The 25,836-nt window shown below is 44.6% G+C and overlaps 2 protein-coding genes and 1 non-coding gene across 22 annotated transcripts in view; 1 reads left to right on the top strand and 2 right to left on the bottom strand.

Annotated features, from left to right (window-relative positions):
- LOC144128779 (apoptotic protease-activating factor 1-like) overlaps positions 1 to 4,948 on the bottom strand; it is a 101,627-nt gene extending 96,679 nt beyond the window's left edge. The window contains exons 1-2 of one of the 3 annotated variants that reach the window (XM_077662471.1): positions 4,664 to 4,948; positions 926 to 1,095 (exon numbers count right to left, since the gene is read on the bottom strand). In XM_077662471.1, the coding sequence (XP_077518597.1) occupies positions 926 to 1,095; positions 4,664 to 4,673 (180 nt within the window). In that variant the 5' untranslated portion in view covers positions 4,674 to 4,948. Of the gene's footprint in view, positions 1 to 925; positions 1,096 to 4,272; positions 4,408 to 4,663 lie in introns of those variants that run through there. The other 2 variants (XM_077662472.1, XM_077662473.1) reach the window with 2 other exon arrangements.
- A 2,205-nt stretch (positions 4,949 to 7,153) lies between these two features.
- The window catches only part of Stim (stromal interaction molecule), a 32,983-nt gene continuing 14,300 nt past the window's right edge, over positions 7,154 to 25,836 (bottom strand). Inside the window, exons 7-14 of one of the 18 annotated variants that reach the window (XM_077662452.1) lie at positions 25,685 to 25,763; positions 24,680 to 24,946; positions 21,690 to 21,790; positions 21,353 to 21,570; positions 19,176 to 19,247; positions 18,442 to 18,654; positions 16,831 to 17,080; positions 7,154 to 11,229 (exon numbers count right to left, since the gene is read on the bottom strand). In XM_077662452.1, coding sequence (XP_077518578.1) covers positions 10,827 to 11,229; positions 16,831 to 17,080; positions 18,442 to 18,654; positions 19,176 to 19,247; positions 21,353 to 21,570; positions 21,690 to 21,790; positions 24,680 to 24,946; positions 25,685 to 25,763 — 1,603 coding nt within the window. In that variant the 3' untranslated portion in view covers positions 7,154 to 10,826. The remainder of the gene's footprint in view (positions 11,230 to 16,830; positions 17,081 to 18,441; positions 18,655 to 19,175; positions 19,248 to 21,352; positions 21,571 to 21,689; positions 21,791 to 24,679; positions 24,947 to 25,684; positions 25,764 to 25,836) is intronic. The other 17 variants (XM_077662464.1, XM_077662453.1, XM_077662466.1 and 14 more) reach the window with 17 other exon arrangements.
- On the top strand, positions 13,600 to 13,675 carry TRNAT-GGU (transfer RNA threonine (anticodon GGU)). Its single transcript has one exon. It is a non-coding gene; the product is annotated as a tRNA-Thr (tRNA).

Raw genomic sequence — 25,836 nt, 5'->3', positions numbered from 1 at the left:
AAACCAAACAGGTTAATTGCAACAACAGGAACGGATTCCTACTAAACTTTTCAACACACAATCCCTGCATGAAAAAAAACTGCCAAAGCAACACATCTTTTTGTCATCCAGGCATGCAGGCATATATTACCCCCACTGCTAGTTACTAGCACTGCACAATGATAATGTAATTACTATGCTGGCATTTCAATGTGATTCAGACAACCCAAGCACACAAACTTGAAAAGGTGTGCACTAAAAAGTCCTACAAGGCTTGTGCTCGAAGCTTCATGCTCCCAATTGTACTCAAATGTATGATGGTAATAAGTTTTAATGGCACAATGGCAGCTTTGGCCAAAAATTGCCATGGACAAGGCGTTGACATCTACACAAGGCAGGGTCAAAGGCCCATTTTCCAAGTGTTTCCCCCCAAAGAAGCCTAGCATCAGGCCAGGGGAAAGCTTGTACCAAACTAATTTTGTTCCAACGCTTTTAAGCCACAAGGTAAACAACTGTGTAAAGTTGAGAGCACCAAAATTTCATTCACATTTGCTAGAGTTTCCTGTAACTCAAGATGTGGATACTTCTGACTGCCACTTAAATATGCTTTCAGAAATTAACAGCGAGAAAAAATATTCCTGACTTAGTTGAATAAGCTTTGGCATTGAAGTCAGGCATCAGCACAGTGTTCTTCTAGTAGAATTTCATATAATTGTAGCAGGAATGGTCAAATAAGTATCATTTGTGCCATTGTGACATCTGCTTAGCTCAGAAGCCACACCAGCTAAACGAGAGCACCAGGAACTGATGTTTAAATAATGTAACTTGAAAGAACCTCACTTTATCCACAGTTTACAAAAAAACCGAGCAAGTATGCATATTAAGCAGCACTCAGCCCAGTGCAAGGGCTCACATGCCAGAATCAGCCCATAAATGCAGTTATTACCTGTCTCAGGACATCTGCAGACTCCTCCTTAGAAAAGATGCCTGCTTGTTCAAAGTGGGGTAGCACAAACTTGGCCTCCACATCTGCGACAATAGAGTCTCGATGCTTTTTGAGACATATCTTCTCAGCAGTGTCCAATTCATGCATAATGCTTTTTGGCACTTGATCTGCTGCAAGACAAGGAACAAACAGCATACTTTCTTTTAATGTAGGTGCCTGGAATAACAGTCGTGTTGCAACAACACAAGTAGGTCACATTCACTCAAAATGGTCACACTAATAAGTATGCACACGTCAGCTCCACTTATGCATCTGACTAACAACTAATCTGGTTATTATTATGATAATGATGACCTTTTATGGAGCAAGGGCACAAGGTGTTTTTATCTACTCAAGGTGGGGTCAAACACACATTTCTCAAGCATTTCACCCCAGACAAGCCGAGCGCCAAGCTAAGGGAAAGCTTGTATCCACTGTATCACTGGTGGATACCCAGCAGTACCGGGGATCAAACTCTGCACCTCCCCATGTGTGGTGGATGCTCAAGCCACCAGACCACCGCTGCGGTACCCAATCTAACCTACTTTATGATGGTTAATGGAAAACTAAAAACTAATTTAATAAGCTGGATGCCTGTATATAGATAGAGATCACAGATTATACAGGTAAGTATTTAGTAGCGTAACGATCGTGTTTCGAAACCAGCTTTTCAGAGAAGCTACACAGGCATTCCCTCTATTCTGATGTTAAGTTTCAAGCTCGCACAGAGCATAGATGGTACAGCTTGCAAATTAAAAATAAACGTTACTTCCTTTTGATTTAAGTTTAGGTGCAGAAGAAATCAGCCCTCTCCATTAACATACACATGGACAGTCACGGCCATAATAATACGGAGCACACTTTAGCTATCAGACTCTAGTCATGCCTTACCTAATGAAAGTTAGGAAATACTTTTACATATATTAGCACATGCCACTGGTGCGCTTCCACACGACACAAGAAACCATTATATTTTCTTTACAAAACACATGAGAAAATTTCAAATGCCAAAGTGCACTCCATAATATTTTGGCCACACCTATAGTACATACATGAAGAACATCACAGGAATGAAAATATAAAAGTACAACTGTGAACATGGTAAAACTGTGAATACATGAAGTTAGTACAATGCACTCTGCTTCCTCCTTTTGTTCCCCTACCCAGTGTGGGGTGGCATACTAGGCATTTGCTCTACACTATCGTGTGCTAGGTGGCAAGCATTCAAGTCGCATCGGCCACCATTTAAGTATGCATAGAGCAAGGTGAAAGGCCACATGCGTGTCTAAACAGCTTGTTGCCACCTGCTCCAGCCACCATCGCTGAAGCCGCACAATGTACACCGAAACGGCCCCATGATAACGTGAATACCCCCTATAGTTTCACGAGAAGCTGGTCGGAGTAACTGCTTCGCTTTAATTAAATCTACCACATCTGTTGTGTTCTCAGATGGGCAAATGGTACTTTACTGTTACACAGGTGCTGGTTACTGACATGTAGTTGATCCATGCATATCCTCATGGAAAGTATGTGCCTGTCCTCTTTGTAATAATGTTTATTTGCTACAGCATACAGTCGATGATTTCCTGCGACGATGAGAAAAGCAATGAAAATGTGCTCCAGTACCACCTCGCACATAGCAAAAACCAAAAACCAAATGGATAAAACAAAATGAATGCTGCATCAGAAGTGTCATGTCAAGACCTGCAGGGAACTGCTCTGAAAAAATGTACTAGCACACAGAGCCAACCAAAACAACTATTTAAAAAATAAAGCCTAATCTTATGGACCGGGCAAGACAGATGCCTTACCGTGAAAGCTATAGATAAATTCCTGTCGCATCAATATATAGCGCATAAACGCTAAAGCTTTCTCTGCAACCTTTCTCACTAAATATCAGTATAACAAATGTTTTCCATTCTGAACAGGCAGTAGGCAGTGCTTAGAACATGTACTCACAATGCAGTGCTAAATTGAGAAATCATAAATTTTTAAAAACATGTACAAGAAATCAGCACCAAAATAATGTTAAAGAATAAAATGAACAAAAAAATAATTGGATACAGGTCAACTATCACAGAACATACTGAATGACAATGTATAACTTCTACAGAATGATGAAGCAGTTTAAGGTGCAACTATACTTTACATCACTATACTGTACATTAGGTGCAGTGCTATGAAAGGTACAGTAGTAGTCCGCATGAGAAAATAAAGGGAGACTCGTTACTACACGCTTGTGCTGCGGCTGAATGGTCTAAGGCATGAGAAAAGGACAGCTTTTTGTCAGCAATGAGAACGCATTTAGTCAAGCTCACGAAAAATGTATGACGTAATAAGCCTGCAGGCAAAGTAGTTAAATACTTTTTGCTTAGGCAATGGACGCACTACTTTTTGATCGCAGATGTTAGCAGTGCGAACAAGAATGCTAGCCTTGATAGGATTGCACATGATGTATGAAATGGAGTATAGTGAAAACGTTTGTGTGTGGAGAAATATGCATCACCTGGAATGGCAAATTACCACATAACGGCATCAGTCCTGACTGTGGCCAGCAAAGTAGATAAGAAACCCTTCTCTTATCTATCAGCCTTTCCCCTGCTGCTTTTCTGACAAGAGTGTTGTTATATACAGTGCCTAGTCATTCAATACATTTATAGCCCCGACTCCAAGACTTGTGATGAAAATATATGAAGACCAATAAAGCTCAGTAAAGCATAAAAATTAACAGCCCGAGCACCTGCGCAAGACACTTAAGTTACTGGGGATATATTAGCCACATGCAAACCTAGAACTGTTAAATAATTAGTTGACACAATATTTATTTTGTTACTACCAACACCAACAACAATGCAAGATACTAATGAAGCAAATAACAGGCATGGCAGCGCAAGTACTACACCAGAAAATCAGCTGAATGGTCGCATTGTAGAGTTCAGCCACCTTGATATCAATAAAACTTTCGAAGTTGTGTCACTCATGTTTGTGCTCCCATGCAGTTGCTATTATATGACAAACCTCGCCTATTTGTGTTTTTCTATAGAAATTGAATCAGATAATATTGTCAGATAGTATTATCTGAAGCGGGGTTGCCGGGCTGTAAATGTCATGCGAGCATGTGCGTGTTGTCCTGTTTCGAGCCTCAGCTTCCTTAACTCAGCAACATTTTAGGCGCACAAATGTAATCTGAAACAGACATAAATGAGCTCCTGCAGTTGACGCAGTGAATGGCTTCGCAGATGTTGTTCTGCTAATGTCCACAACGGCGTTTTTTCGATTGCACACGTGTGAAATCCACACACATTTACCTCGCCGCGGTCTGAACGGCCCACGACTCCACGGTGAACCCAAGTGAACCTGCCTTTGTTGGAGCTATACAATGGGCACTGCACTTTGGAGGTTACTGAAGCGCCCTGGTGAAAAGGGGTGAAGGACAGCTCCAAATAAGCATGATTCACAACACAAAAAGGCGCCCTGAAGTGAAAGTGATATTTTACATAACACAGTGCACCACACACCCCCGACGCCGAACACAGCGCAGATGTCAGCACACTCGATTAATCGCTGGGCTAGTCAGCGTTCAAAAATGTTGCGGCCGCTAATGCAGCACTGGCCACTTTCACCAAGCGCACTTTCACACAGCGACGCAATGACCGCCGCTACGCATGGTAACGGAAACAAGTCCGTCCGTTCACTCACCGATCGTCATAGGTGAAGCGTTGCGGTGACACGAATCGCATGAATTGACATAATTTTCACAGTGGCAGTACACGTCTCAACAAGCCCACGCAACAGAAGCAGCTATTAGCCAGTCAACCTGTCAACTACGAATGGACAGGTAGCAGGTAGCAAGCACACGCTGCGGCAGTCTTGTGCATCAGTCGATTGGGCATGGATGGATGGATGGATACGGCTGAACCCTTTACATCGGGCGGTGGCTCAAGCCACCTAGCCATGTCTGGCACAGGGCAGCGCCTCCTTTACAGGATACAGTTACCGAAGGTATCAACAGGTGTCGCCTAGGTCGGATCCCCTCGTTCGCGAAACGCATGGCTAAATGATTTGGTTCCCTCTCCTTTCCGTGCTCCCTCCCCAAATGCTTTCACTCGCTGCTTGGTTGTTACCGCTGCAAGAACCGTGACAAAAAAATGTTCACGGGTGTTGAAAATTAAACATTGGTGTCTTGTGGAAAGTAAATGGCGCAGTGTCTGTCTCACATATCGGCGGACACCTGAGGGTAAGGCTAAAGGAGGGACTAAGAAAGGTGTAAAGAGCTAGGTGCCGTAGTGGAGGGCTCCGGAATAATTTCGACCACCTGGAGATCTTTAATGTGCACTGACATCGCACAGCACACGGGCGCCTTAGCTTTTTGCTTCCATCGAAACACGGCCGCCGTGGTCGGGTTCGAACCCGGGTGCACCGGATCAGCAGCCGAGCGCTCTAATCACCGATCCACCGAGGCGGGGTACACAAGTGTCGGCGCGTGTAAGTGAAAAGACGCAGTATGGAAGCGTGCACCTGAACCGCGCCGTAAGGGAATCGATAGAGGAGGGAGTAAAAAAAAACACTCGGTGGACAACAGAAAAAAAAACAAAGGTTTTTCCGGAAATGAAAGGTGCAGTAATCTTTAACGTGCACAGACGTCGCATAAAACATGGGCGCGTTTTGCGTTTCGCAAACGCGGCCAGGTTCGAACCTGGTTACTTCAGCTCAGATTAGTGCTCTAGGTCAGGGTCAGGATCAGCAAGCCTACGTGGTATGGGCAGTATTGCTTTTTGCTAACCATGCATGCCTGAGCCACCCACCAAGAATGCTAAATAAAATTATTACATTATTATTATTAACCACTGAATGAATTAAGGTAGGGTTAAGTGGTAATGAGAGAAAGGTTGCAGGGGGAGCGAGCTAGAAGCGCCGAAGCGCACAACGCATAGGCGCACGTGTTTTGCGTTTCTCCTCCATCGAAACTCGGCCGCCGCGGCTGGGTTTTATCAGTAGTCGCAGGGCGTTCGGCTAGCGTTTAACCACAGCCGCCTGGATCCCCGCGCACCCAATCCTGGCCGTCGTGGTGCAACCCAGTTTGAACTTAGCAGTGTCAGCGCATAGAATGACAGTGACAATTAATCCCGTTCGTGAAGTTGCCATCTGTTTTATGCACGACCTTCGGATGATGGGTGCGTATGTAAAAGTAACGAGTATACCAGAGGGAGAACTGGCACAAGCACAGGTCATTTGGGACCGACTTTTATCTGCCGTAAATTGTTTATTAAGCCAGATTTACCTCTAAATGAGCACTGCCTAAGGGTTGGCAGGAACGTTTTGAAGAAATTGAACACAAGAAATGGCTGGGGTTCAAAGTGGCTTGAGGCTAGTTATACGAGCGAAAGCTGTTGAGCCTGGTCTCCACTGCCTCAAATCAAATATCAAGGTCACGTACCCAACGGTCGTAGTCATATGATCACATGGTCATACTACCATAACTTGGGCCATACCAACATTCGGTTTGACCTTGCGAGGCACTGAAGGTCATTGTCAATGTGGTGCCCACAATCTCAAATCGAATGTCAAGGTCAAGTACCCAATGGTCATACTACTATTGCTTGGGTCATACCACCATGCAGTTAAGTTCGGTTTGACCTTGTGAGGCACTGAAGGTCATTTTCTCATCCACATCGCAATCTAAAGTTCTGCCGTGAGGAGCAGAGCTCTCGCTCTAAATGCAGAGGCACCTATATATAGTCACAACTCAAGAACAAAGTAGCTTTTCCCCGTCAAAGGACCCCATTCAAGCCAATGCCGTCGGCCGATTCTCATGATCCTGCTAGCGCGACAATACAGGAAAGGGACTATCCCCGACCATGGAAGGAGGGGACTATCCCCGTTTATCGGCCACTCCCTGCATTGTCGCGCAGCAGGCTCGAGAATCTGCCAATGCCATTGGCTGGAAGGGGCTTCTTTTGACGGGGAAAAGCTGCTTCGTTCTTGAGTTGTATCCGACTATAGCAGAGTTTTATTACCTTTTACAGATAGTGGTACCTTCTTTTATTGACTACAGTCTTGCAGCACTAGAAGCATGTTTAGCGCTACGCATTTTTTTTCCCCAATTGCCTTTTTAATCCTGCACAGCGAAAAAGCTTAGGTGTCACTGCAACGCATACTAAACCTCAATTTCATGAATAATGCCGCCAATGAAAAAGACAAAGGATTGACTTTATTTCGCAGCAGCACACCACTTATTCCATCAGCCATTTTGTATCCAGTGACAAAATAGCACACTGTGTAAACGAAGATAAAAGTTTAGTAAACTTCTTTACCCTCACCCTGTAATTGCTCTGCAGAAGCTGGCTGCAACAACAGCCATTCTAAACAAGCTCTATGCTAGACAGAGTTCACACACCAAATAGAAGGCCAAAGGCTTCGGCTGTAAAGGAGCAACATTACTCAGCAAGACCATGACTGGCATAGCAAACATATTGCAGGTTAATTAATACAGATGATACAGGTCTTCACTTTTATGTGCAACACAATACTTATGCAGAAGCTCCTGGTGCACCGGAGAAGCAAAATTGATTGGGTGTTTGTTTTGTTCAGGACCTGTTGCCAAGTGTGAGCAGTAGGCTGTGCTTATGGACATGCACACTTCGGAACCACCTAATCATCGCTTCTGGAGTGACCAAATGTCTAGACCTAGGGGGGCTGATTGGCATCCCATACAAGTAAAAGCACTCAGTGCCAAGGAATATTATATTGGTGTACTGTGCAAACAAAATGCAGACGCGGTGGTGAGGCGGCAAGATGCTCGCAGCCTTCACTTCACCTGCTGAGCAAAGCTATCCCATGTACAGCTTTCAAAAAAGAAGACTGCATCAATTAACTACATGTCTGAAATTCATTACAAAGGTGTTGATAATTTAAGAACTTTACAAATCTAACAGTTAACAACAAAGGTTAAAACACAAATTCAATCAGCAGATCTTGTATGCGCCCCGCCTCAAAACACGGCTGCACAACACCTATTCTGCCATATCTTGCAGCAAAGCTTCAAACACTCGCAGCCTTCTTGCGTTGGCATGCCCTTAAATGCCAAGGTCAAATAAATGCAAAGGGTAACAAAAACTGTGCCTCTGACCAGGCATTCTTTTTCTGCCGTGTAGTGCACTTAAAGGGCAACTGCACAGGTTTTAGAATTTGACAAGCTTAAACGGGTTGAATGTGTGAAACTTGCAGGTAAAGCATGCGAAGTCCTTTTGGGCAAGCATTTCAAATGGTGACGAATCGCAGATTCAAATCCCTACAGCCTTCAAGCTTTTCCACAGCGCCAAATAGGGAGTGCATAATGACTTAATTTACAATACAGGTACATTTCAGACGCATAAATGCTTGCTTTAAAGGAAGAAAACCAACACCACTGAAGGCAATGCCCACTGAGAGTTGTTTGGGAGCACACAACGAAGCATAGCTGGGTGTGGCAGACAGCAGCAGAAATTTGAAATCTTACCGTTGGTGACATCGCATCTAGCATTTTTTGCAAGCCTGCAATTTGATCATCAATTATGTCAACATTTTAATGCTAGTGCAGAAAAACACTTTACCTACAGCCTACACAGATTCGATTCCTGGAGTACTGCAGAATTTTCAAAAAGCGGTGCAGTTGCCCTTAAAAGCTGCAGAGCCTATATGTGCATGGCTGAAACACAGATTTAAGTTTGGCGACAAAAGCACAAGAAAACAAATGCTCCTGAGGAGCCCCTGGCTTGCTTGAAGTGACATGCACAACAGTTCTAGTATTACCCTTTCCAGAGAAGCAATGAGCGCGATTATGGTTCAAGATTGCATTAATGGCGACATCCATCCTGTATTGCGTATGTATGACACAAAGCTCTCAGAAAGAGATCCCTCAGCCGATATCACAGATCGTGAAGCAGTGCATCCGGCACCACACCAAGTGCAATGCTCATCCTCCAAGTCTAAAGCATAGCGTACATTCAAATGGCTTGAAGCAAGGGGACAGAGTGGAAGCAACACTCACTCACATCGCAGGTTACGAACGAATGATTACAGATCATGGCAGACCGACAACATTCAAAATCGCAGAAAATAAAACTCTCCAACGAAAAAATCTAAACAATCGAAGTGCACCAAAACATGCATACAACACAGAAAATGCTGGTTATCTTCACGGACAACGACAACACAAATCCATTAGAAATTGGGCAACTTGCACACACTGGTCTTACATTCTCTCTAGCAAGCAATAATAGTGATGCTATTTTTTCTACTCAGTAATGTTAAGCTCATCAAGTTTTATCCAAGAGATGATAGAGCTTTATGCCATGTATATGTGGTTATAAGGCTAATACCCAGTTTTACATATGTGGCTACTCTAGTAACAACCAAAGAACGTCATAGATCCAAAGTTAACATGCAATAACACTGCTAAATTTTGAAGCAGTTAAACTTAACGGCTGAGCATGACGACCACAAAGCTAACACCTCATTGAACTCTTGAGAAAAAGATTACAGTTTCTGGTGGGTGGTAAACTGCTTTGATTCAACAGCTATCACAAGTCCTTGCATTCAGAAGACAGCAGGGAGCCAGTGCTGTAGCCTAACCGTACATGCAGCGAACAGCCATTATTTTCGTGCCAGCATTCCAGCTCAAATACTTTATTAAGGGCAGTGAATTGCCTAACCCCACAAATATTCTTAGCGAGCTTGACTACAAAAAAGTGGCCTACATATGGTGCACTTGGCTTATAAAGAGGCAGAAAAGCCGGGATATCAACTTAAAACTAAAAAAGCATACAATGCCAGCAAAAGAAGCACACAAAAAGCAGGAAAAAATATTTCATGCTTAAAAAGGTGTTCACAAAAAAATTCCTGATAGAAAAATGCTCACAAATCAAAGTTCAAAATGGTCTACTCAAGAGAGAGCATTCCATTTGCTTATTCAGTCACTGTGCAAGTGCTCACTAATTCAAAAATCTACAACCAAGAACACCAAAGAAAAGCCAATCCTATCAGTCATAAACTGTTTGTCCAAATGACTGCACCAGAACGATACCAAACACAGTGCAAAAGAATGAACAAAAACTCTAAAATGTGCATGCCAACACCTTCAGATAATGGCTTCTAGCACAAACAATACAGTTCACATGCCATATCAAAAAATATAAGTTAGAAAAATACAGTACTTCACGTGCAAGTCGCATCTTTGTTGCCAAGAGATGTTGCAAAAAAAGTATATGTATATATAATAATCCGTGCCTTCCAGAAATGCAGATGTATAAAATAACAAAGGAAAGTGGCTCTCAAAACAATGAAAGAAAAAAAGAAGGCACATAGGGAAGGAATAAAAAAAACACGGGACAGACATAGGGATGTGTGCAGCCACACAGTAATAAAAAACCATGGCTGATAACAAAAGAGGCCAAAAACACGACAACTTTCATTCACTCCCACTGTGCTTTGCACAGCACATGCTGATTAAAGCATGAAGGAAAATGAAACAAGGTACTTATGAACTGCATTAATGATGCACAGTTGCAAGCACAGGGACCACTCTCTTGCAACTTTGCAGACCTTCATGGCCTCCTTTTGAACAACACCACAACAGCTTGGATATAAACAAAGCTGTGTTGCCCTGCAACAAACCTACAGGTGAGGCAGAAATAAAGCAGAGCCGCAAGAAATCCTGCTGAACACTTTGTGCTCAGTGACACACTGGCAAAGTTGGGCAAAGAAAAAGCAACAAATGGAAATACAGGCGGATCACTGCTGACACTACTCGGCAGCTAAACTACCCAGTGGGAGTATGCCGAGTTGGGAATACAAGGAACAGGGTCAGTTCTTTCCTCCACAATCACAACGCCTTCGGCTTTTTCTTCCTGAGTGGCTGGAAGATAGAGGATGCCTTTGTCTTCTTCTTTTCTTTTAAGCTGTCGTCGTCAGCTGTTGAGTTTGAGTCTGTAGAGTTCTCTTCATCAACGATGGCGCCAGAGAAGTTGCCTTTCAGTGCATTCACCAAAATGTTGCCCGCTTTTTTGCGTCGCTCTAGGGAAGACGTGGATGTGAGCGGCGGTCGTGGAAGCAGGAGTGGCTCAGAAGCGGTGGTGCTTTCTGATGTCGTTGGTGAAGACGGCTCGGTCTGGACCATGAGCTCAGTTGATGTCAGGATCCGGCGAGGTGGTGCGTCGTCTGCACTGATGGCCTTGTTCAGCAGTTGACTGCTTTTGGGCCGTGTCAGCTGTGGCGGTTCTGATGGGCTGCCAAGAAAGACATAATTGGCAGTTTGATCTATAACACCAGTGTACTGGTCCATCAGACAAGCAGTAAAACTCGCTACGGCTGATTTAATGGTTCCCATCCAGGGACATGAATAGGTAATGCAGCACTGAAGAAGAAAGCATGCTACAGTGTTTAAGGATGCTGCTGAAGGGTCTAAATCGCAAGCTTTCCTGTGATACACTAACTTTGCAACTTCTCTGCCCAGAATGCCCAAATCAACAAAACCCAACTCGCTACCATTTCCTGTCTCTAAATGTAATCCTCATATACACACACAGCTACCATTTCCTGTCTCTAAATGTAACCTTCATGCCACACACAGCAGGCCCCTAGTTTTCCTCTATTCCACAAAAAATCGCAGATTTTAGCACATTTCGTGGAACCGTGAGTTAGCAGCCACATTCTCTTTTTTTTGTGATGATGTTGTGTTTGTGGACATTAGTAGAAATAATAGAATGATAGAAATGTCTAATTTAATCGTCTGAAATCTTTTGCAAGGTAAAATAGGGCATTTATGCTAATAACTTGACACGCTTGCACCTCCTCTGTTCAAGCAAGCTAACATATCAAACGCTGCAGCTCTGGCAGCAACTCGCTCGCATACTTTTATGAAGCTCCAGGAGTGACGTTACTGGCACTTGTTGAAAGCAGTGTTACCATATTTTCATGAATATAAAGCAAATTTTTCCCCCGAATCATGTGCTTCGGAAAGCACCTAGTGTAATACATTCCAAACCAAGCTATGAACACAGGGCAAAGTTTTTTTGCACCTGTTTGAGATACCCACAGCTAACCCACGCACCAGGCTATTGAGCTGTGGGGAGAAGACAATTTCTCGACAACCTTGGACCATCAAGGTGAAATGCGCAGCATGCGCTGGCATGAAATAGTTGCTTGCTACAGATAGAAAAGAAACGGCTCGGGCCGTTGAGAAGGATGAGAGGGCAGTGAAAGCTCCGTGAGGAGTACGGAAGGGCAAAAAGGGGCGAATAAGCAGACAACTGTGCAGCACTAAACATGAAGCCGCCAGGAAAAAAGTGGCGGCATGGCGGCCACTGCTGTGCCCGAGTTTAGTTGCATTTACATGAGCATTTCTACGTTTGCCTTTACTGAAATGTGACCAATTGAGGCATTTGTGATAAGCTACTACGTCATCAGTGGGCACCAAATGCGTGAGGTTTAATGGAAGCTGAGTTGGGGATTTCATGCAATTACATCCTAAGTGAAACTACCAATAAGGGAGTACCCTATAAACGCCTGTGAGAGCCGCACCCTGTTTTCCCAAAGGAAATGCAAAAAAAAAAATAATACCCATGTAAGGGCCGCACCCAAATTTTCCAAGACCCACGCCGGAATAGCCTTCTAAATGCACGTGCCATGGCCTCCGCGACCAGCTCCAGCTGCGAGCAACAGTGCACTTTACCGCGGAGGAGACACATGCGCACAGGAGTTTCCTGGTGCCGCCCACGGATGGCGCCTGAGGCTGCGGCTCATCACCATCGTCAGCTTTTTCCTCTGCTGCGAGCTCCTGCTATCCATATCGGCATCAGTGTCACCAGCTCCAGCACCATAGTTGTGGATTTCGTGTGCTGCCTTAATAGCTTCCTTAATAGCTGCCTTAATAATACCTTAATAGCTACATGGCTGGGAGTTTGCTGTCGAACACGGCAAGCGTGTGGCCGACAATGGTGCAACCAGAAGGATGCATTGAGGAACACAAGCCAAAAAAAGCGCGCTTTCCGAGGCAAGCCGTGCAAGTTCCCCGAACTGGAAGAAGAGCTGCTCAGCTAAGTGATGGAAGCGTGGAACAGCGGCTACGTGTTGGCAGCGGACACGCTGCGCGACTGCTTGTGGGATGAGTGTGCACCAGAGCACAGCACCAGCTCGGAGTCTGAGAACTCTGCGAGTGACGACTGAATGTAGAATAAATGCTGCTCATGCCCTGATTAGTGTGTTTTTACTTAAAGAAATTTTTTTTTCGTACATCGCTTGTAGGGGCCACATCCTGAAAATTGACCCTCGAATCTGGAAAAAAAAAGTGCAGCCGTTACACGTGTTTATACGTTAATACTCATTGGCATCCGCCCATGCACAGCTACACGGCTACAAAGGAAAGCTATACAGCTTTTTTAGAAACTTCATAGCTAAAGAAAAATTCTTCCTGGTCCGGGGTTCGAACCTGGGACCACCATTTCACCAGAGCAGTTGCTCTACCAATTGAGCTGACCGGGACGGCAAGCTTACGGTAGGGTGAGAGTGAATTAATTGATTAATAACTCGAAGTGGGAACAGTGTTGGTCAAATGTTTAGAGAAATTCAATTCGCTCTCGCCCTACCATAAGCGTGCCGTCCCGGACAGCTCAGTTGGTAGAGCGACTGCTCTGGTGAAGCAGTGGTCCCGGGTTCGAACCCCGGGCCAGGACGAATTTTTCTTTAACTGCTAAGTTTCTGAGAAAGCTGTATGGACCTCCTGCATGTTTGTAAACAAACGAGGTGGCGCTGCAGTCGCTAGCGAGCTCGTGGTAGGCAATAGGTCGGGGAGTGGCGTCGCGGATAGGTGTTGTGCGCGGGTTTTCAAGGCTTGTAGGCGCGTTTACAGTTTCATGCGAATCATAGTAATGGTCGATGCTTCCAACTTAGTAATTTGTCGAAGTACACGAGCTCGCGTTGTCCACGTGCGGCCTATAAAGAGAAATAGTTTGCCACTGTGTATTGTATATATGGTTAGTAGTAAACATGTAGAAAGCGTTCCTGCCGTTTATTTATGCGCTAGGCATTGAATAAAACAAGTTTTGACACTCTGCACTAGCCGGAATGATTTTACTTCGGGACAGTAGTGAGGGGAAGTGCTGGCGTTGTTTCGTCGGAGCAGACATGCGCTCATCGTCTGCTGACATACGTACGTGTCGCGCTGCGCGAAAAGTGGGGACAGCGTCGTGTCCCCGATCTCCTGTCTCGCTTAGCGCTATTTTTAGCCGCAAGACCACGGACCAGCCAGGCCGACTTGTGCTCTTGTTAAGCTGGTCGATTTGATGAAAATTTTTGATTTCTAGAATTATTTTCATTCCTAGCCCTGAAGTCTAGTTTCGTGACGAAAAATTAAAGCAAAATATTGAGTACAAATTTATAAATTAGGCTTTTTAGAAGTGTGGTCGTCAAAAATTGTGAGGTAATTTCTTTGATTTCAGTGCCGCATTTCTTTGACCAAAGCGAAAGCGAAGATGCCATAAACGAGGGAATAAACTTTAAGCTTCGTTTTCTAACCTCTCACATTTTCTGCGACTGGATCACTCACCTTAGTAATTCGCATGAAAATCAAATGATTCCATTTGTCGCAAACTATTTCTGAGACGTTGAGGAGCGTAATAAATCTCTCGATTTTTTTCTTTACACGTGCAGTATTGTGTTAGTTATTTTTTGTAAGAAACGTTTTCATGTAACTATGCATGCATAAGTACTGATCATATAGAAAAAGAACTAATCGCGTCATCATACAGAACAGGGCTTTATGCACATGCTGGCATAAAAAAACTGCGTACTATCTACTCAATTATTTGAGACCTAGCTTCGGGGGACTTGACGACGGTGTTAATTATAATTACCCAGAACTCCACCAGGTATAGCTATAAATAAAAGGAATGACTGAAACTAGCGTAGGAATTTCATATTTGCACCAAGTTTAGTTACATATCGCATGCATGAATAACGAAAACACTTTTCATGCCGCGTCCCCTCTCAATCTCGCCACGTGTCTGTTGTAGCACGCCAGCGGCTGCTTCTTTCCAAACAAGCTTCGCGATCATGTATTACCTCATGAAACATGACACATGCATGATGCAATGAAAAAATGGCGTTTAGCACACTTAAGGTACGCTATTCTAAGCACACAGACTCGACCGCGCAAGATTGACACAACTTACCAGACTTCTTTCTACTCGAATGAAATAATTACGTCGTCATATCAAGAAACAGTTTCAAGTAAATATTAAATGTCACAAAACGCGCCATTTAAACATGGCGTGCTATTAACAAAAAAACGCATTCCTTGGGGGCGAGTGAACCTGTCGGCGCCCCGTGCACTCCGGCTAAAGGTGGTAAGTACGTGTGCAACTACATATGTCTTTTTTTTCCTTGAGCAATTATCAGCCTACTATCCTGAAGTTCAGGTGAATGAACGCAGTAACTTGCATGCTATTAAGTGCATTGAGTGGCAGTGCCTATCGACTCCCAGACTTCGCGCTTTACTACCGTGGCCCAAGGCCTGTTAGCCGGTTTCCGAATGCGGCATTTATGCGCGAGAAACCTATCGAGGCTGATGTAATATTTTTTATGCTACTACGCGGATCCAGCAGTGACGCAGCTGGTCAATATATGCTACTTCTGCAGTGCACAGGCTTGAAGCAGCCGCAGGTAACTGCGGGAACTGCGGTAGGCACGGGAAAGCGGAACCTGCTTTGCCTACCATGCGAAAGTCGCTGCTAACATCAGCGCCACCGCATCTTCGTGACGTCGCGGGGTGAAGGAGGTCCATAGCTTTCCTTTGTAGCCGTACGGCTGCGCTTTGGGTGGATGGCAATGTGTAATTACTCCCAAATTACAAATCTAGTCCACCCGGGGGGATTCTCCTAAAGATTTCATCAAGTGGAACTACCACTTGAGAGAGTACACCTTGGAGAGGTTTTACTGCACATATACACACTTTATTTTCAAACAACTTTAAATTAAATATAGCACTTTTGCTAATATGCACCTTTTAGTTTGCTTGCTGCCTCACTCCAAGTGTTTTTCCCGGTTGTAACTTACCATGATTTTTATGCCTGGCGCCATCTATAAGATCACATGTACTACATTTCTCAATGACAACTGCTGGTGCTGTGTGGGAGTGGCACACTTGAATGACCCTCAAAAATCTCGGTGGCAATGGACTCAGTGGGCCCTGGGGTTACCCATGTGACAGGATATAACAGCAGCATCACAATGCATATGAAAGGAGAGAGCCATTGAAATTAAGAAAGCATAGCAGAATCTTTTCATTTTATTTTTTTTAATGGCGGCACTCATAAAAGTGGGACTGAACTTTGGTCAACACCAACCACCATTGAGCAGACAGTCCCTTATGCTTTCCTTGGTTTTCATTGGCTTCTTTTACAAGGCTAGACTTTAGAAGAAATAGATAATATTGACACGGATTACACCTTTCTTTCAACAGGAGTGCATCACTTCATTCGCTCAAGCATGCATCAGCATTAACCCCTTAGCTTTCAAACTTTATTTTATAAAGCCGAGGACTGTCCTGTTCATGCAACCGAGTGGCTACTTGAAGCTTTCAACTGCTCTGCCCGAACTGCATAGGTGGAGGGCAGCCCGATGATTATTTTTTCATACAATGCAATTACAACAAATGATACAAAATAAACCTTCCTACAAATAAATTATTTGGCACAGAACAAACAGCTCATAACAAATTCAGCTGGCTAAGAACTGCTAAGGGGTTAAAACATTATGCTTACTTGGTGCTGAGGGTCAACTAATAACAAGAGATACAGTTCCCAAGGAAATGCAGACAGCTGTGAAGTTACCTTCTAAACATCAGTGCTAACCTGCTGTCCCCGACCATGAATGATACGGCAGCGGGCCCCGAGGTTCCCCCTGCTAGTGCAGTTGGCGGAGAGGAGTCCGCGAACTCTTCCGCATCGTCGTCGGTTTCGTCAAGTAGGGCCAACCTCTGGGAGGAGGCCCCATTGGACTTGGTAGTGGCACCAAGGGGCAGCGTACTAGGACGCTCAGGGCTTCGCAAGCTCAACATTGATGCAACACTTGAGACTGAGCCTGCGAAGAAACGACAGACACATGACAACAGGTGTGTGCTAAACAGAGCCTAAAACACTGTTTCTCAAACTTGCAAAACCTGATGAGTATGGTATCAAGGAAAACTGTGTGTGTGGAACGGTCTTAAGGCAGGAATTTTCAAAGTGCCCTGTGTTGGCAGACCTGCCAATGATCAAGAACTGCCCCTCAGTGTCCGCGAGGCTTTCCCTGTCCTCTTGGTATCCCTAATGCACCGGAAGCTATGTGTAAATGCCAGCATTTGCAAGGCACTCGCTGTGCTCTGTCAAGAGATGTTTTTACATTTTCTTCTCGTTGCTTACGCGCGTGAGCCAATTACTGCCAGCTTAGTGGCACAACTCATTGCATTCACTAGGCCTGCTTTCTTTTCGCAGCTCTAGTTGCATTTGCACCCGATGTTCATGATGCTGAAAGTGATGGCAGTAAAAATGACAGCACACAAGTGGATTCAAAGGCACGGATCTCAGTTAGATGCAGGAAATGGAAAGTGAATTTTGGAGTGAGGCTGTCGAGTCCTCCACTGCACAAAGAGACTCTGCATTTGATTTACATGTCCTCAAGATTAGGCCTCAAGATTAGGTAAGTTTATTTGTCACATCTGAAATGTTTATGGGCTTCTTCAAGAACCCAAACCAAAGTGGTTACCTGCAGCTGAACCTTCCTCACACATATATATCATAAAACAAAGAGTCATATGCAGGGCCATTTTATTATGCAGTTTATACAACTGTTGTGAGCAAAAACCCCATTACCGCAGCAGAAAGAAGCTTTAAAGACAACTAAGCATAACAAATTATAATAAATTTGTATTCAAAGATGATAGCACCATGGCTTAGCCGTAATATGACATGAACTTATGTCCAATCACAAGCCAAGGAACAGCACATTGCTAAAACCTGTCATCTTGATCTGCTGAAAAGAAGACTTGCATGTGACTACAAAGAGAGTTCTGGCAGTAGCGGCTGGCCCATATTTCCATTTTTCCAGAAAATAATAAAAACTGCACATGCCCAAAACTCTACCTTAGACACTTAAACTAAGAAGCTGTCTGCCTAGGTGACAACAAAGAGGAGGTTAAACTGCATTCAAGCGTTACAGAACTGGACCTCATTTTCCTTTTTACATTTAGAGACTATTTAAGTGGCGTCACGTTTTTGCTTCAAGACCTGCTGGGTACTGTTTAAAACTTCCCCCCACCCTCCCCTTTCCATTTACGCGGCTTTTGTAGTAGCTACATATTACATTCCAGAGTATCGAAATGACTGAGTGCAAGGCAGGCAAAAAGGGATAAAATCGGCAGGCAAAGAGCTGTGGGGAGAAAAGGAGTCTGAGCAGGCACTTACCATTGTGGCAGGCCATGGAAGCGGGCACACTGGCACTAGCAGTGGTGGCAGCAGCAACAGCGGACTGAGCAAGGTTAGTGCTGTTAAGAGGCACGACACGCAAAGGAGGGAAGCCTGCGGCTACGGCCGCGGCTCGCGTGCACTCGCCAAAGTCGCAAGCTGGCGGCACAGAGGCGAGAAAGAGAGCGGCCGAATTGTGCACAAGTTGCTGCACTATTTGGGCGCCGGAATCCAGAAGGAAGGAGGGGGGAAGCAAGGAGAAAAGAGGCAATTAGAGCGCAGCTCACGGAACAGGAAAAAGCAAGAGGATGCAGAAGGGCACACTTCTGCAAGCCAATTAGGGCGCCACAAAACAGGAAATGAGTGACGTTAGCAACAGCGCAAGATGCAAAGCAACAACAGAGTCAAAGAGATAGCGGCCCTTTGAGGCAAGCAAGGAAGCAAAGGATAGCCTTACAGTCTCTGATAAGCAAACATGTCACCTACAATGCCATGGCCACACAGATAAATCTACTAATAACACATATTGCAAAAACTACATAAAGGAAATATGACTTGGCTCAAACTTAAAAACTCAACTCCAGTGGCATCGCCATATGAGTGTATATAACTCCTCTTTCAGTTTGAAAAAAAAGTGCTTTTAATGGCATATCGGAACATATGAACCCCATCTGCCCCCTCTTCAGCGCAGAGCATTTCAAGCATTGAAGTCTGTGGCAGTGGTGGAGACTCACCAGCGCTGATCCCATAGGGTGACTCTTCTTCGGCCAAAGTTCCCTCGCTGCCTGAACGGTTCATTTTCTTGCCTGAAAGAGGGGCCAGCTTTCAGCCAAGCAAAATTAAAAGACCAGGGAACATTTTTATAGGCAGCTTCACATCAAGAGAATGCAAGCACAGCTTGCTATTCGACAATCATGCAACAACGCCTTGCTATGCTGAACCCCCCCACTGAACACACACAAACAGCTCAAACTTTTCTCTAGCCCTACATGCGCTCCCAAATACTAGCTCAAACTGCTTGCAACTGGCCCCCACGCAAGCATGTTATTTGAAGCAATTTTTTTTTTCATGGTTAAGGATTCTCGTTTGCCTACAATCTACACATAGGCCCGACAGATTCCTGTGTCACATACAATTACATCTTACACATGTCACTCAAACCATGTTTCAACATTATATGTTGCAATTTTAGTGCCAACTTCACAATTTGTGGTTCAGTGGTAAAAACAGGCAGGCACACAAAAAGAGAAACAAAAAGTATGTGCTCTGCACTGAAGAGCATTGCTACCAGTGTGCCGATTGGCACAAGACAATGCAGTGCATATCATACAAGGACCATACAGTACCTAAAGAAAGCACAACGCAGCTACTTGCATCAGCACTACCAATGACTGCTGGAGCATTGCAAAGTGCGATGATGCACCACTTTAACTACTACTATTCCATGCCTGAGAGGCTGATGTTGAGGTCTTGCAATGGCCTATGAGCACTTGCTATTAGCAAGTCATACTGGTGTTACAAATGCAAGCAGCTATTCAGTTAAAGAATGTGTTGTTCACTTGGGTTACCACTGTGTATTCAAGCCTCCACTTTCTTTGGGTGCCCATAAACATGTGCCCATACTATGCTTAGTTCACCTGATTTCTCAGATTATAATGAGAAATTAAAAGTAGTACCACAATTTCTAGTATACAGTGTGCACTCAGTGTACCATCATCAGAACTAACCATAGTCCACATCTGGTATGTACTGTCCACGACTGGTACACAAAATCTCGTTGGGCATTTTATGCTATTATTAGGCCATACTGAAGAAGAAAATGCTGTATAGCCTGCACCTACAGACAGCTTGAAAAGCACAAATTGTTAACATTCAAAACTTGCGTAGCCCACGGACTACATACAGGAATTTACAGTACATTCTGTTCTAACAGAAGCTTGCTGTTCTGTATGTAACAGAATGTTAACTCCATGCACTCTTTTTTCAAGGTAAAAATCAATTCGTTGTCTATTTCTGGGCAAAAGATGTACTTATTGCTAAGGAAATCGCCCTCAACTCAAGTGTTGTGATGCCTATACTTAAAAGGACTCCATTATTACCATTTTGAAGTGAACAAGGATGTAGCCCCATCCCTGGGATGAGCACAAAAAAAAATTTAATGCGCCGCAGTTTACTTGTGAAATCGACCGGTGATGGTGACACCCATACCTCACTTCTTTGCACTTTCAAGCTCACAAAAACACCGTTTTCAGTGGTGAAAGTAGTGTCTCTGTCATTAGAATGCTGTAATTTAGAAATACAGGCCCAAATTCAATGTGTTCTCAGTGTCCCTTCAACCCCAAAGACGCATCTTTTTCTTTTTTTTTTAGAAAATGGCACCAAAATTGTCATTAATTACCTTTGTCATTTAATACCCTTTGCCGTCTGTCGGCAAACTAAAAAAATGCTTTGGATAAGCCCTACTTGCCTTAAACTGGACACACCGAGCCAGAAAGCCCACGACAAGCTGAGCTCATCGGGAGCAAGAAATGACAGCAGGTTTACGACAAGCCTGGCTCATCTAAGTCCGCCAGGGGGGGTTAAGGATGGTGACTGCTTACGACAAGAGGGAGCAATGTCTGGACATCGACACAGCTTTTTCATCTCTGCAAATGCAGCCCATCCATTCTGGTGACCAAATTTAAACAGCAACAGACATTCTGAACTTCAATACTTAGGTGCACTCGGGTATATTTCGCTTTTTCTACTGTAGTTCTTGTTTACAGTCCTGTCAAAAAATTATTCAAGGACACAGCCCCATGGCATCAGTGCCCCCAAGCAGAATGGCCACAGTTACAGCATCGTCAAAAGACAACAGAAGCGAAGAAGAGACTTTGCAAGGTTTTTTAGGGTGGGGGGAGGGTGCACGAACCCTTTCTGAGAGTGCCACAATAAGTGCCAAACACACCAACAGAATAAGAGTGGGGTAGAGAGGAGGTGGCACTGCCATTAAGGAGAGAACCTCGCAGCATGCTCTCCAAGGACCCCACACCGGGGTTGTTCACAATGGAGAAGCCACAGAGCCGCTCTATCTGCTTCCAACGCTGCAGTCGCTCCTGCAGGTCTTTTGTCACCTCCGACAGCGCAGCCCTACACAACAAAACAGAAAAAGTTTCCACTTGGATGCTGCTCGCATGCTGCACTGAGTGCATGTGCAATCAAGGCATAGTGTTGGAAAAAATAAAAAAAGGTGATTTCACTAGTCTTACTTGGCCTGAAGGATTCGGTTGTCGATGTCGTCGATGGAACTACCATGTGCAATACGAAATGACCCCATGAAGCTCCCACGTTTCTTGCGAAGTTTTTCGCACTGTGAAGGAAAATGCAATGCACTAAGCACAGAACATGCATTTTATTCCAGCAGAGTACCGTATGCACTCGACTAAGGGCTGCGCTCGTGTAAGGGCCGCTCCCTCCAATTTTGGCAGTCCAAACTTTGAAAAAACAAAATCTCGCCAGCAAACGGCAGCGTCGTCGCGTACGGCGCATTTCGCGAGAGCCACCGAATGGCAATAGCTGTCCTGTGGCTTTGTCACGCAGCACTATCTGTGAGCTTCGGGCGCGCGGCACTATCTGGGAGATCTTGTCGCATATGATGCTGCATTCAAACTTCAAGTTGTCGCATATGCCGAACAGAATAGAAAACGTGCAGCCAGCCGGAATTTCCATGTCGACGACAAGTGTGTGCGTCGCTGGTGCAACCAAAAGGAAGAGCAGGCCGCAACAAACAAGACTAGGAAAGCATTCCGCGGCAAGCCTTGCAAATTTCCAACACTTGAGAAGGAGCTCATGAAATACATCACGGACATCAGGATAGACGGCTACGTGTTGTCAACCGAGATGCTCCGCGTCAAGGCCCTTGCAATTGCACGCCACATGAACATTTCACCTACGGATTTTAAGGCAAGCGAGGGATGGCTTCGGAGATTTATGAAGCGACAACAACTCAGCGTCCGCCGCCGGACAACACTCTGCCAAAGACTTCCACGTGAGTACGATGACAAAGCGATCAAGTTTTACCGCTTTGTTAATGCGCTGCGAGCGGAGCACAAGTACCACCTACACCAGATAGGAAATGCGGACCAAACGCCTGTTTGGTTCGATGCTCCTGAGGACACGACGGTCAGCCAAAACGGCGTGAAGAGCGTCCTTGTGCGCACGACCGGTGCCGAGCGTCAGCGGTGCACTGTAATGCTATCTGTCACAGCGGACGGAAGGAAGCTTCCCCCGTACGTAGTGTTTAAGCGAAAGATGCTATTCAAGGAGAGCTTCCCGAATGGAATCATCGTCAGAGTGCAAGAAAAGGGCTGAATGTCAGATGAACTAGTCGTGGACTGGGTGAAAACGGTGTGGGCTAACCGGCCGGGACGCCTGCTGCGACGGAAGGCCCTGCTTGTATTGGACAGCTTTCGTGGCCACCTCACAGAGCGTGAAAAGGCACCGATGAAGACATCTAGCGAGGATGTCTGCAGCTAGACGCCAGATATCCTATTGTTAGGTATATATGGCACGATTAAACAGGTTTTTCGATACGTGGATCGAATATTGAACAAAAATTTCACACTTCTGTGGAAAGGCCACACACCATCAAAATCGCGGAAAAAAAATTCCGGCCCTTACACGAGTGTGTACGGTATGCTAAGCATAGATGTGGGAAATCCACATGCACACACACATACACAAAGACCCCTCTTGACCAAGGTAGCAATGAAAGCCAGTAATACGGCCCCATTATAAAATTTTGCACTCTTGAGAAAATGGGTTATTCTTTCAGGCACAATGATGGTTATGCTCAGCCACGGTTGGGGTTCATTAGCTCATAGGGTTCAATGGCTCATTGGCATCTGGGCTCCCAGACTGTGGAATGCTCATATCAGCTCCAAATAACAAAAATACAATAGGCAGATACAACTGAAGGACAAAATGGCAAATCCCCTCAAAGAAGACCCTCCAACCAGTGGCATAAACTTAGTGTCAAGACGTGGTCAGACACCTTGCAGCTGGCCACATCCCAGCGGTCACAGCACACATATTTCAGCCAAGTTAAGTTTAAGTTTGTTTTCAGGAAACTGCCATATTTGAAAGATCTTGCTACATTTTTGTGCATACATTCCACACCTCCTATTTTTTACATGAAGACCCAAGTACTGCAGCCCATCACATTTCTTGACAGTCGTGACTGGCCCGTCAAGCCGCAACCTGACATTTTTTTTCTGCACGTACCTTCTTTCACAGTGCCTATTAATGATGGCAGTAAAACTGACTGACTAAAAAGATTACTGTTGTCAAGTTGGCTCATGAATGTGGCTCCCTGTTATGCATTCTAGTGCAATATGAAATAGACAACCTGTTGAAGAGGCTTACAAAAAAAAAAAAAGGACACAACCGAACGGAAAAACCAACAAGGGTAGGGCAATATGTGTTGCCTGCGCATTGCTAAAATGCATCCCTTGCATTTTCCACGACCTGTGGAAAATTCAGGCCATATCATTTGCAAACTTATCTCCTGGATTTCTGAAAAGTCGCCGATAAAATGCACCATGGCACAGAAAATTACTAGTATATAAATCCCTGCAGGTCGAGGCTAGAATACGCATCTCCAATCTGGCACCCACATCAAACTTATCTAATGTACATGAAGGTTTACAGAATCCTGCTGCAAGATTAATTCATTCTGACTGCTCCTTTTATACCAGCTGAACAGCATTAAAATTTCAATCCAAACTTTTGAACCTTGGCACTTGCTGCATCGCTTGCCTTTACCCGTTTCATAATGTATTTCACAGTTCGCTCAATCATCCTGCACATAACCCTACTGTCATGCGTATCCCACCACAGTGCGCTCCTTTTTACTTTGCTTGACCCCTTACCAGAACTGCTATGCTTGCTGGTTAATTTTTTCCTCAAAACAGCTATCAACTGGAATGGCCTTCCTCACGTCGTTGTTGCCATCACCTGCCCATTGACATTTGTGACGACCGCAACTTCTAAAATGCAAATCATCATTACCATCAAATAATAATAATAATAATAATAATAATAATAATAATAATAATAATAATAATCCCACTGCTCATGTAATACCACAAAAGGGTTCGTTAAATTGAACAAACGAAATGAAGCCCAAGAAATATTTCACATAGGCAGACCAGCTTGCCCATTGTCAAGAGCTGCTGGATACAATTCAGGCAGAACCTACCCCTTCCTTGGCGGCCAGCAGCTGCTTCTCGGCGGCTGCTTTCTTGGCATTGTAGTGCCGCTGCTCCAGCTCATGAGTCAGCTGCAGCCAGTGCTGGAGGGATGGTGGGGGCAGCCAGGTGCCCGCACCCCCCGACCGCACAGCCGAGCTGAGGGCAGCTTGTGCGGTAGACAGTTGCTCGCGCAGCGTGCGCACTTCCTCCTGTAGGCACTCAACCACGGCCCGAGTCTGCTCAGGGTCGGCCGAGCTCCACAACTCGCGCTCTTGCTGCATAGAAAGAGATTAGAGGCTGGGAGCATTGTTGCACTAGCCTGCAGCCCAGCAGGTCACAGCAGGTGTTGCCAAACTGGCTTCTACGGAACTCTCACGCATGGCGTAGCGCTTTTGGGTGTAGCCTCAACCTTCACCTTTCCATTACCCACAATAATTTTGGAACTAACGACATTAACTGCTTATTCCAGACTACCACTATAAAGCCAGTCACTTATTTGAATCTGGGGATTTTTTTGAGGGGCTGTGTTTCTGCATACTCTTTATTGCATTCATGCTAGGCAGAAAAAGATGCAGACAGGACATTGCTAAAATTCAAAACGCACTTTCCCGTCCAGGAAATACACACCAATCATGAGATGTGGGAAATGTGTGCAGGTGTCAAGACAAATTTCCGTGCTGACAAAGCTGTCACAAAACAATGCTGTGCAGAATTTTTTCAAAACATGCAGTCTCTGTAGCTTCTTTTTCAAAAACAGAAATCTCTCAATTACCTGCATTTCAACCTGCCCAATTGTGTTCAATCTAAGTTTTTGTCCACTGTTTCCTCAACAGAAGTTATAAATGTCTCAGCAGTTGAAAACACATGCAACTTATCTTTCTTAAGTAATGCAGCTAACAATAAACAATTAAAGAATGAAGCTGGCACCAACATGAACAACTGGCCAAGAACAACTTAAGTATAAGGCATTCCGCAAAGTACTGGCACAGTGCTTAATAAATGGTATCCCCAACCTTGGCAGCAAGGATTTCGTCTTCAAGTCTCTGCTTCAATATGACTGCCGTTTCTTGTTCCATTTTGGCCTTGTCCAGCCTACAAGTAAAAAAAAAAGGAATGAAAGTTTTGAACAAGATCAATGTGTGAAATAGTTCACACTAAATGCGGA

The sequence above is a fragment of the Amblyomma americanum genome, chromosome 4, assembly GCF_052857255.1.
Source record: "Amblyomma americanum isolate KBUSLIRL-KWMA chromosome 4, ASM5285725v1, whole genome shotgun sequence".
Taxonomy (NCBI): Eukaryota; Metazoa; Arthropoda; class Arachnida; order Ixodida; family Ixodidae; genus Amblyomma; species Amblyomma americanum.
Note: the sequence above shows the minus strand (reverse complement) of the source record. Positions and strands in the feature narration are given on the sequence as shown.